The sequence below is a fragment of the Chiloscyllium punctatum genome, chromosome 16 (assembly GCF_047496795.1).
Source record: "Chiloscyllium punctatum isolate Juve2018m chromosome 16, sChiPun1.3, whole genome shotgun sequence".
Lineage (NCBI taxonomy): Eukaryota > Metazoa > Chordata > Chondrichthyes > Orectolobiformes > Hemiscylliidae > Chiloscyllium > Chiloscyllium punctatum.
In genome coordinates, this window is record NC_092754.1 from 5588433 (window position 1) to 5601542 (window position 13110).

At 40.2% G+C, this 13110-nt stretch overlaps 1 protein-coding gene across 25 annotated transcripts in view; it reads right to left on the reverse strand.

The window, feature by feature from the left end:
- kif1b (kinesin family member 1B) overlaps positions 1-13110 on the reverse strand; it is a 218619-nt gene that overhangs the window by 104535 nt on the left and 100974 nt on the right. For 16 of the 25 annotated variants that reach the window (XM_072586092.1, XM_072586091.1, XM_072586095.1 and 13 more), the window contains 3 exons: positions 4736-4815; positions 2067-2173; positions 392-475 (listed from right to left, as the gene is read on the reverse strand). In XM_072586092.1, coding sequence (XP_072442193.1) covers positions 392-475; positions 2067-2173; positions 4736-4815 — 271 coding nt within the window. Of the gene's footprint in view, positions 1-391; positions 476-2066; positions 2174-4735; positions 4816-7359; positions 7423-13110 lie in introns of all 25 variants that reach the window. The other 9 variants (XM_072586073.1, XM_072586078.1, XM_072586075.1 and 6 more) reach the window with 1 other exon arrangement.

Consider the following 13110-nt stretch of genomic DNA (forward strand, 5'->3'; position numbering starts at 1 on the left):
CTGACAACCGGAAGTGGCAGAGACAGGCCACTATAAATGCCGGAGGAAACAGCACAGAAGCGCTTCACAGGAGGCTCCCAAGCACTGAGGATGTCACCTAGACAGGGGACGAAACGTTTGCAAGACAAATTCCCAGCTCGGCGAACAGAACCACAACAGACAGGGTAGAACTTACAAACTTCACACAATCACCCGAGGATGGAATCGAACCCAGGTCCCCGGTGCTGTGAGGCAGCAGTACTAACCACTGAGCCACCGTGCCTCCCAGAAAAGTATCAACTCACAACAGACAAAAACAAGACAGGATCAAAGACCACACTAAACTCAAACATGCAAGTATAATAAGCACAAACTTAACAGATCGATACTTCAAATCAGTATCGTTGCCTACCTGAACGCAGTTTCACTGGATTGGCAACTCGTTTGCCATTCACATAAGTTTCAGATCCTTCACAGGGCACCAGAGTAACAATAACTGTGAAGACGAGAGAGAGGAAAGATATTGAGGCACTGCTTGCTGATAATAGGAGCGAGGAAAGCCATGCACCTGGGTGCTTAAGCATATTTCATTTGAGCTGCTCATGACTGCCAGGGGAAGCGGTGGGTTGATTTGTACTTTACAACATCTGTGCTGTGTTTTACAATTAACAGCACCTTCTAAATTTTCCAAAAAAGTGTACAAGGCCAAGTTTCCTGGTTCATTGGAACTTTGTCCCTAATACTGTCAGCACACACTGAAGTTTTATGTTATTCTTAATTTAGGCATTGCTGGTGGGGTCAGAATTTGTTTCCCATCCCTAATTACCCTTGAAATGAATGGGCTGCTAGGTAATTTCAGGGGGCAGTTAAGAGTCAACCACACTGCTGTGGGCCTGGAATCACATGTGGGCCAGACCAGGTAAGGGCATAAGTGAACCAGATGGTCTGTATGAAAACTGAGAATGGTTACATGGTCACCATTACACCAGGGGATGAGGTTCTGAGGAAGGGTGACCCGACCTGAAACATTAATCCCGATTTCTCTCCACAGATTCTGCCAGACCTGCTGAGCTTTTCCAGCAATTTCTGTTTTTGTTATTTATTTCAACTTCCTGCTTTAAAGAAACAGCGTTTTCTTATAGCCCAATGCTACCCCGCATTCATCCAATCAGCAACAGAACATGTGGTGTCACCGGAGCCTGAGAATTTTATTCAGATTCAGAGAATTTGCATTGTCATGGCATTTGGGATCTGCAATGACAGGAGGTGGAACACCTGGAAAAATGGTGCACGGAGAACAACCTCGCTCTCAATGCCGGCAAAACCAAGGAACTCATTATTGACTTTCGGCAGAATGTTACTCATGCCCCCCCTACACATTAACAGCACAGACGTGGAATAAGTGGAGAGTGTAAAACTCCTGGGAGTGGTTATGCACAAGCTTTCTTGGATTCTTCACATGAACGCACTGGTTACAAAGGCCCAACAGTATCTTTTCTTCCTCAGGCAGCTGAGGAAATATGGCATGACGGTGAATACCCTTCCCAACTTTTATAGGTGCGACATTGAGAACATTCTGCCTGGATGTATCGTTACCTGGTATGGCAACTGTACCATTCAAGATCAGAGACGGTAACAGAGAGTGGTGAACTCGGCCCAGACACTCACAAAGGCCAACCTCCCATCTATAGAATCCACCTAGCAGGCCCGCTGTCAAGGAAAGGCCACCAGCATTCTCAAAGATCCATCCCACCCTGGTAATGTTTTTCTACGACCTCTACCATCGGGGAGAAGGTACAGAAGCCAGAACATATGCACCAGCTGGTTTCGCAACAGTTTCTACCCTACTGTTGTTAGAATACTGAATGGACTCTCAAACTCTTAACATTCGCCTGCACCTTGTTTTTGTTTTTGCCACTATTTACCTATTATTTACTATCTTTGCTACTTAACTACGTGATCTGCCTGTATTGCTCACAAGACAAAGCTTTTCACTGTGCCTCGGTACACGTGACAATAAATTCAATTCAATTCAAATCTCTTCAGGAACTCTGTGTGGAAAATAAAAACAGCATGTTAACTTTTACCTTCTCCATTTGGATTCTTGTCACTCCTGAAACTACAGTGCTCTTCTCTAATATGGGCACCGCTGAGAACAATATCTTGACGTCTCTGGGCATCTGCCTGGCCAACCCTAATAATTAAAAAAAATACACATTTATTACAGCTAAGCATACTCACAAATCAAGTGAGGTTTCCACTTACAATTGTGGTAATTATCTAATTATAGACTTGATTAAAAGTCAGGTTGAAGCATGAATCACCAGGAGAGATGCAAAAAAAGGTTGAAAAAAGATTTTATTTTCCTCTGGCTCAAGCCAGTTTAGATGAAATGGGGGCAAGATTTTGCTTTTTCAAAGGCTTAAAAGACATCCAGGGAACAGCTGCTAAATTGGCAAATTCGTGGTAGCATAGTTTAGGGTCTGCTTCTCAAGTTTAAATCTAGGTCCACCTTTGTAGTGTAGTCAAAGGCTGTTTATTATCCAATTTAACTTTGTCAAGAAAAACACTGAGTGAGTATTGCACTGCACTCTCTGGTTTGTGCTGTACATTGTATGTATTTATTTTGGTGTAAGATTCCGATTGGGGTACAATAGGAATTCACATTCAAGTGCAATAAAAACTAACATGTCTTAAACTAAAGATTATTAGACCTCCTTACTCAGTACTTCATTTAAAACTGATCAGAATCTGCTCAATTTCCAAAATATTAAGGGAAGATGGAAGGGTGAGAAAGCCTGAGATGAGTGTGCACTGGACAGAGATAGACAGACAGGCACAGAGAAAGCGAGCACGAGACCACAAAGCAAAAGACATTAGACAGCAGAAGTATGCGTTCAGGAGAGAACAAAAGCAACTGTGTACAAGAGCAAGAGAGAATGCATGCTCCAGAACAGCAGCACATACATGTACAAGACAAAACAAGAGCAGAGCATGTAGAAGGGAGTGAAAGTGTGAGAATCTAAGAGCAACCAGTCACAGTGTGTGTGCATACTAGGACTAGAGTTAAAAAATCACACAACACCAGGTTATAGTCCAACAGGTTTAATTGGAAGCACACTAGGTTTCGGAGCGACGCTTCTTCATCAGGTGGTAGTGGAGGGCTCAATCCTAACATACAGAATTTATAGCAAAAATTTACAGTGTGATGTAGCTGAAATTATACATTGAAAATTTGATTGTCTGTTAAGCCTTTCATCTGTTAGAATACAGTGATGGTTTCATTTCTTTCATGTGTAAATCACAAAACCTTTTTTTTTAAAAAGTTGCATTCTTGGGTTAGCTGTTAACAATGGTGCTAGATAGGTTGAAGGTGTTAGCCCCCTGTGTTCTCTGTCTATGCCATGATGTTTAGATTGATTCTAATCTAAAAAGTGAGATAACGGAGTTTTACATAAATTCATGCAGTTTTCAAGCTCAGAGTTCTACATGAATGCATGCAGTTTTTGAGCAAAGTACAATGTAACCCTGCAAGTACAAATTCACCCCACAAAATATGTGTGCGCATGTGGGTCTTTGTCTGTGTGCGTGCGTGCATCTGGGAAGTTGAGAGTGTGAGAAAGTGTATGTGCGTGTGTGTTAACAACTAACCCAAGAATGCAACTTTTTTAAAAAGAGGTTTTGTGATTAACACATGAAAGAAGTGAAACCACTGTACTCTAACAGATGAAAGGCTTAACAATCAATTTTCCAATGTATAATTTCAGTAACATCACACTGTAAATTTTTACTATAAATTCTGTGTGTTAGGATTGAGCCCTCCACTATCACCTGATGAAGGAGCGTCACTCCGAAAGCTAGGGTGCTTCCAACTAAACCTGTTGGACTATAACCTGGTGTCGTGTGATTTTTAACTTTGTATACCCCAGTCCAACACCGGCATCTCCAAATAGGACTAGAGTGATATCGTAAAAATTAGAGCCAGGCCTTTGAAGGCTAAACTTAAGGGACATTTCTACACAAAAGATGGTGGAAGTGCCAGATCAATTGTGAATGTTAAAACAGAGGATGCTAGATTCATGTTATCCAAAAACACAAAACGATATACAGCAAACGATATACAGAAGGGCTCATGCCAGAAACGTCGATTCTCCTGCTCCTTGGATGCTGTCTGACCAGCTGCGCTTTTCCAGCAACACATTTTCAGCTCTGACCTCCAGCATCTGCAGTCCTCACTTTCTCCCAGATATACAGCAAAGCCAGGTAAATGCTGACAAATCACAGATCAACCACAATCTCACTCAATGGTGAAACAGACTCAAGAGGCTAAATGGCCTTTTTCTGTTCTATTGCTTAACCCATATCCTCAACTAAAGTTTGAGGGAAGGAAAATTTCAGCAAACTGAAGCATAAGGTACAAATTAATTTTTTTTTCCCCCAAACGGTTGACTATTGGGTTACAACCGGGTATTCTCAGTCTTCAGAATAATTTTATGCTGTCAAAAAAATCAAATGAGATATATTTAAACTATTAAAATTACTTAACACAATTAATTCATTCTCATTGCAGAAAAGACTACATTTCAATACACCTGAGTAATGAAGATACTGAATCCTTTTAAACCAAGACCCAGAAAGCCCATGTTAAATGAGAAAATAAATCCATCGCTGTTAAGGTAAAATCAAAAATTAACACAGTTTGCCATTGGGCAATGTCTTGTTGAAATTAGCATACATTTTCATTGAATCTCATTACCTGGTGATGCCATCTTTGATGTAGTAAAGAAGACACTCTGACATGAGAGGATCCTCATTGAGGTTCACAAGATGTGGTGTCTGACATGAAAAACAGCAGAACAGAACATTGTTAAAATATGTAGTCTTTTTAGTAATTTAGGCTATTTTTGCTTGGAAGCATATTATTCTTTGCAACAAAATAATCCCTACCCACTCGCCAAATTAGTGTGATCATGACTAAACTGACTCGAGATCAAGTGAAATCACATTGCATTTTAGTGACCAGCCTTCGCTCTAATAAACGCAAAAGGTGTTCACAGCTTGGTCACTGGATATCTCCAGCAATAAATGCACAAATAAACAAAAACAAAACTAGCAGAGCAACAAAATTCAGTCCCAGGTACATGGCGAGTTAACCAGGCAGCTGAGATGTCAGAACTGGTCTTTTTGTGTGTCCAGATATATTCTGAGGGTGAATGGAAATGGACAGGGGATGGAGAAGGATCATAAAACACCAAAGCTCCAACTCCCAATGGTGTTTGTAATGTCTGTATAATACATTTGTAGTTGCGGGTATGATCGCATCGGGTTTTTGCTGCCACCTTTCCCTCCCCTGAAAACAAAACAGTTTAATGCCTCATGGTTGCTCTTTCCAAAGTCTCATCATCAACAATGATCTCTTGGGTGAGGTATCAGGTAGCCACAATGCAACCTGTGTTCAATTGATAAACTTGTTCAGAGTGGGGAAGAAAAATCCAGTTTAAAATTTTCAAAATGATACAAAGAACCAGATGGAAGGACATTGCATTAAATTTCTATTAACAGGGTGCTGTACATAAAAGCTGCTCTGTTGATCAGTGGGGGAATGAAAATAAGAAAATCCCTTTTTAAGAGGATCAAGAGTTACCAAGAGAATACAGGAAAATGGAACTGAGAAACATATGCGCCATGAACAAATAGCAGAGCAGACTCAATGGGCTGAATGGTCTAATTCTACTCGTATACCTAGTGGTTTTATGGGGATTGATAGATCCCACAGATACAAACCCACTTTCTACTTTGTTATACTAAAGCCAATGAATGCTAAAGATTTTCAAGAGTGAGTATTGCCAGAAATGTAGCAACATCGTTATTAGCATTTACAGTCAGTCTTGTGACCAGAAATAGCTCTTAGCAACAGAATATCATCGATCTACACCATTCTAAAAATTATGGTGTAATTGCAGTACAATTTTTATTTATACCAGCTAAGGAGTAACTAATGCAGTCTTTCAAAGTCTTTTGCACATCAATTTGGCTGAAGCTCTAGAATTGTTTGGCTGCAGTCTTTAAAAGCCCTCCCAAAGTCAGAGCTGATATGAAAAGCCAAAATGAAAAGCAATTTGAAATGATATTAAAGCACATTCAAATTATCAGCTCAAATCATAACTTGCACATTTGATTTTTTTAAAAATATAAGAGAGAATAACAGCATTGTGAATATGATTGGTAATGGTTCTCACATCCCCCTGCAATTCCCCCACTCTTCAGCAATCTCAGTGAAGCTGCTTTGTGAAGGCAGGTTTTAACTGGGGGTTGTTGAATCTGTTTCCTTCAAATGAGAGTAATTAGGACTGCCCACACAGCTGAAGAAATGGAATTGAAATATGATGACTAAGAACTCAAACAGTAACTTCCAACTCATTGGAAAAATGTTCATGATGGCCTGAGCCAGAAATTGAGGCTAGAGTTCTCAAACTTTCACGAGATCCTCTGAGACCAGAGAGATTGTTCATCCTGAGATGAAAGAACAGATTTAAACCACTACGCTGATCACATCCCGCAGTAATATTCCGTTTCAAAACTGTCAATTAAAAGGCAAAAAAAAGTCTTTGATCATTCTTCGTTCAACCTTTAATCAAAATCAATTGTGTCTAAATCACTGCGGTATGGAATTATATATTACGGTGCATCTCATGACTTTTGATCAATTGGTTTTTACTCAACAAATTTAATCAACAAGGAAGCAAGCATTTAGAATATTAGTCGGAGACTACAATAGGAGAAAGCAAAACTGACCTATTATACAAGAGTGTCAGCACCCTAAAGTATTCCAGGACACCTCTAGATTTTCAAACTCTTCAGAACAGCACTCCCAAGAGAGACATTTTCACAAACTTTCTCCAAATTTAAACTATTATGGGTTACTGGCTAATAGGAATGATTCAAAAAGACAAAGGTTAGGTGAATCAGTTGGGACAGTTAGTTAGTGATGCAGAGTGACCCCCAACATGGGTTCAATCCCTGCACTGGTTGATGTCCCACCTTCTCAATCTCTCCCCACGAATGAGGCATCGTGACCCTCAGGGTGAACAATTCTGATGAAACAGCACTCTAGGGACTTTATCAGCCAACTGATGTGTACTGCTCCAAATACAAACAACTAATTCATTTTATAGTCCACAGACCAGACAGTCTGACCACAGCAGAATAATGCAATGCCAAGTGCTACTGCAGATGACAAAACTGATCAACAGCTTGAGATACACCTCCTGAAATTGTATTGTGTTAAATGGACACAACAGATTTTACACATGTATACATTACACTACAATAAAATTAACACAAGCACCATATCATCTTAATGCTATCGGATATACCAACCTTCTTCGGAGAGAATACACCATAGGAGTCAGCAAAAAGGTCACATGGCCTTGGAATCAAATCCTAAGCAACAAGGTGTCAGGAAGCAGAAATGCCAAAGTAAAAAGTAACAGAAAATACATGGAGACACACAAGGAAACAACTCAAAAAAAAAAACATGGACATGTGAAGAGAACCATGAATTACATGAAACAAGGAACACAAGGCAGCTAGTGTAGGAGTGATTAGACTGTGCAGGATTTACAACTGAAATAAAGCCATTTGAGTTCATGAGACTTGAAACAAAATCTGTGATGATATCACAAATTTCCTTGAGTAGATGATTCCTCTCAAGTCAAAGCCACACAATTATGGTAACTTACTCTACGAAATCTCAATATCAACCAACCATTCTACATAGAACAAAATGGAAAATTAAGATTATTTAATAACTAAACTTAACTCAGCAGAGTCAAAAATTAGACAAAACTTCAGAGTGTCTTGAAACAAATTCACTTTGGCTCACGATGTTAATCACATCCATTTAAAAGTTAACTGTAATGCTTTCCATAAAAAGAAAAGGTAAAATCAGAATGTGCAGGAGACTGTTAAGTTTACATTTTATATCAAGCTTGCAATGTTGAAATTGTTACACAACCCTTTCAAGGGCTGGATTTATGGATTGACTTGAGAATAGTTAATAATCTCTTCAAAACTTCAAAGCAACATCCAACTGATAACTTCAATTATACAAGTGCATCAAAGAGTTTGCACGTAATTAAGATCCACAACATTAATCTTAATCCACTTCTATCAGTTAATCAGGGAATATGTCCTGCACAATGCCCTTCACCTACTGACCATTTACAGAACATTCATGCAGAAGACCCATTGACTTTACAAAATCTTTTATCCTTCATATGGATTTACTCTCAGAAGTCACATTAATTAGATTAGATTAGATTACTTACAGTGCAGAAACAGGCCCTTCGGCCCAACAAGTCCACACCGACCCGCCGAAGCACAACCCACCCATACCCCTACATTTACCCCTTACCTAACACTACGGGCAATTTAGCATGCCCAATTCACCTGACCTGCACATCTTTGGACTGTAGGAGGAAACCGGATTTGTTGGACACCCAAACCATAGGACACATTAACTCAGGAGAAGGTGATGAGAACCATCTCAGGTAATATTTTTGTATTGAATGGGATAGACTCCATTACAAAGAGGACCTCCTTACACTCTAATATCAGCCAATTCCATCTGTGGCTCAGTCCATCTGCTCCTAAAACCCTCACTTATATTTTTAATCTTCAGATTTGACTATTCTAATGATCCCAGGTCAACTTCCAATCATCCAAACTATAAAAAGAAAATTGAGTTCATCTAAACACAGCTGCCTGTATTCTAACCCAAAACAATGCATTCACCCATCAACCCTGCAATGACTGACTCATCTGGAATTGATTGGAATTGAACAAAGCCTTGATTTTAAAATAAACAAAGAACTGCAGACACTGCAAATCTGAAACAAAAACCAGAAACTGCTGGAGGAACTTAGCAGGTCTGGCAGCACCTGTGGAGAGTAAACAGAGTTAATATTTCATCCAGTGATCCTTCTTCAGAGATGAAGGAGTGAAGTTCTAAAGGGTTACCTATTTTCTCTCCACAAACATTGCTAGACCTGCTGAGCTTCTCCAACAATTTTTTTTCTTTGGTTTCAAATTTTAAAATCCTTATTCTTGGACTCAAATCCTTCCAAGCCTTTCTTGCCCACACCTAGCTCTATAATCTTTACCTTTCATTTCTGTTTTAAGATGATCCTTAAACTCACCTAATATTTTCTTTCATAGCTGCACAACAAAATTTGTTTCATAACAGTCTTGCAAAATTTCTTGGGACGAGTTTCTTGCAACAAGGCTGCATAAATGCAACTTGTTACAGGTCATGCACTTTCAATGTGATAACTTGACTAGTATGCTGATTTCTTTGCAACAAAGATTCGATTCTAAGATGTAAAGTTAAGATAAAATTTTATAACTCTTTATTAAAGATAGCTAAGCAGTACAGAACATAGCATTCAGGGCAAAAGGGCAAAGAGGCTTTTTTTAAAAGAAAGAACTGAATTGAATTGCATCTGGAATGCAAAACCTTACATTTAGCTTTAAAATAAGAATAAGTTCAGGTCTAAACCATCTTCTGAATATTTGGGGGGAGGGTGGATGCTGGAATTCAGAAACAAAAACAGAAACTGATGATAAAGCTCAGCAGCTCTGGCAGTATTTGTGGAGAGAAATCGGAGCTAACAATTTGGGTGTGTGACCCTTCCTCAGAACAGTTTTTTTTTGCTGCTTTAAATTAAGGGCCTCTCTGTGGCAACTATTATTTAAAGATAAAAGGGAAGTTATTTCCTGTGGTGACGTCATTTCCTGTGGTAACATCACCAACCCAAAGAAACCCAAACATATAAATAGAAAGCAGGAATCAGGGACACTGCTTTGCCTGAGGCCCACTGAAGATGTTACCTAGTAGGGTGACAAAACGTCTGGAAACGAACCTCCCAGCTCAGCGAGCAAACTTACATCCAGAATCTCAACCCGAGTTACAAATCTTCTTAAAACTCGCTAAGATCCCAATACTCAAAAAAAAAATCTGCCTTAGCGTGTTATAGTTGAGCTTGGCATACTCCAAAATGGGTAAAAACTGTGACATGTATTTACAAGCAATGTGCCCATTCCATCAACCCAATAGGTCAATTACATGGAATTGCTACTGAGTGACAGTCGAGGAAATGTCTTGCTGCTATCCTCACACTTTCTGAACTTTGTTGCATCAATAGCACAGCTCTGTCCAAGCACAGAGCTGAAGTTTAACAAACCCCAGTTCAAATGACCACTTTGCAAAATCTACAGCTCACTTTTAAATTCTCTTCATTAACAGATAGTGAGTTAGGTATATTTCTTATGGCTAAAGGGATCACAAAGTGTCTGTGGTGAAAGTGGATACAGGGCATTGAATTGGATAATCAGCTATGATCATATTGAAGGGTAGATGTTATGGACCAGAGCAAACCCCCTTCCCAAAATATTCAAAAGATGGTTTAAACCGGAACTTGGTTTTATTTTAAAGCTAAATGTAAGGTTTTGCATTCCAGATGCAATTGGTCAAACTTCTGGATTTAAACCAAAACATGCTTTATTCATCCACTATAGTTACATTACAACAAAAAAAAAAGGAAGGAATTGGATTAACTTAACTCTCTTGCACAACAGAATAACAGATAGTGTCTATTACTAATTCGCTGTTCCAATAGAATAACATCCCATAAACACACCCTTAAATTCAGAAAACAGATTGTCCCACATGCATCTCCAGCAGCCCAGGAGGGAGAAGAAAATCAAGAGAAAATTCTGAGAGAGTGTAGCAGCTGGGAGAGATTTACTGAGACCCCAGCAACAACTGCAGAAAGCTAAAACTAAAGGTTCTGTGGGAGCTTGACCACACCCATTCAGGCTGCTTCTGTTCCAACTTTTGAAAAAAACCCCACGGCCTCACACACTGTTTACTCTAGTGGCTCTGGGAGACTGCTCACTACCTCTGCCTTAAAACCTCTTGTCAAAAAAAAAAACAAGGCAAAATACACCTCTTAGAGCCACGGTACCATCACAGTGGAACAAGTTCAAAGAGCCAAATGGCCAACTGTGGCTCCTATTTTCCATGTTTTTAGTAGCACTGAATAATCCCATAGATCCATGACATGAAAATGTAACTGGCACCCAAAACCGATGATGCCTACATAGTTAGCGGAGCTCAAAACTGGTTATTCATGTGAACTTTATAGTTTATTCTGGTAAAACAATCTGCTCAGGCAAGTTGTGACTCAAATCTATTGCAGATGGGACTTGAACCTTCTGACCCAGAGGCAGAGATACTACCAGTGCACTGTATGATCCCTTTGGATTTTTAATCAACTTATTCAGACATATTATGACACACCTCTGTTGCAGGTGGGTCTTTAGCCCAGAGACGGAGCAGTACTACGAGAAAAACAGAGCTCCAAAGATGGTTATGATCCTTCAAGACCAGGGTTATGAAAAAAATGCTTTATAAGCAACTATTTCATACATGTTATGAACCCACCTCTAAGGCAGACAGGAAATAGAAGGAATATTTCCTGACCCAGGGGTATGGACACCACCACTGCAAAACCAGACTGAACTGAGGTGGTCCAAAGATGTGCTGCATGATTCAGTCATATTCGTGTCACATACTTGATCAAATGTTTGGAACAGGAACCAACAAAGCAAGGAAAAAATTTCAAAACAGACTAGTGAAAACAGTGACTGAGGCAAGTAACGAGTACCCCCTGGCAATGACAAAACAAAAAGCAGCTAACCCAGAAAAAGACCACACACATAAAAGCAAAAACTGTGGAATAAATACCAAAAAGGACTACAGATGCTGGAAATCAGAAACAAAACACAGAAATTGCTGGAATAGTTCAGCACGTCTGGCAGCGTCTGTGAAGGGAGAAATCAGAGTAAATGTTTCGGGTCCAGAGACTGACCGTGCTCAAGAAGTGACGTGGAGGAGCCAGTGTTGGATTGGGGTGCACAAAATTAAAAATCACGCAACAACAGGTCATAGTCCAACAGATTTATTTGGAAGCACTAGCTTTTGGAACACTGCTCCTTCATCAGGTGGTTGTGGAGCATAAGATCATAAGACACAGAATTTATAGCAAAAGATCACAGTGTCATGCAACTGAAATGATATGTTGAACAAACCTGGATTGTTGAAGGAGCAGTGCTCCGAAAGCTAGTGCTTCCAAATAAACCTGTTGGATGATAACCTGGCTTAGTGTGATTGTTAACTTGGTACACCTCAGTCCGAAACTGGCTCCTCCACGTCACGTCTTGAGCACAGTCAGTCTCTGGACCCGAAACATTGACTCTGATTTTACCCTTCACAGATGCTGATGTGTGATTTTTAACATTCTCGGTGGGGGGGGGGGGGGGGGGGGGGGGGGGGGGGTCACTGGACCCGAAACATTATCTCTGATTTCTCCCTTCACAGATGCTGCCAGACCTGCTGAGCTTTTCCAGCAATACACTGCGGATGCTGGAAATCTGAAATAAAAACAAAAGAATGAGTGACATGCATAGGGTGAACAGCTAAGGTTTTTTTCACCGAGGACGGAAGAGTCTAAAACCAGAGGCATAGGTTTAAGATGAGGGGAAACATTTGAAAGGGACCTGAGAAGCAACTTCTTCATGAAGATGGTAGCGCTTGCATTGGAAGCAGGTAAGATTACAAAATTCAAAAGGCGACATGGTAAGGGTTTAGAGGGAAATAGGCCAAATGATGGCAAATGAGACTAGATCAGTTTCGGCGATCTGGTCAGAGTGGACAAGTAGGGGTCAAAATCCTGGAATTCCCTCCTAAATGGGATTGTGGGTCAACCCAGAGCAACTGGACTGCAGCTGTTCAAGAAAGCAGCTCAACACCACCTTCTCAAGGGGCAACTACGGACGGGCAATAAATGTTGGCCCAGTCAGCGACACGCATACTCCATCAAAAATGAATAAATAAAAAAGTAGGACCATTTGTTTCAGTGTTATATGACTATGACCCTGTGAAGAAGTGCTGCAAAAACTCAGCAAATCTGGCAGAGCTGCAGACAGAAACAGAATTAACATTTAGGGTCCCTGATGAACCCGGAGGAAGAGCTGTAGCAGAGTTGAAACATTGACTCTTTCTCTCTC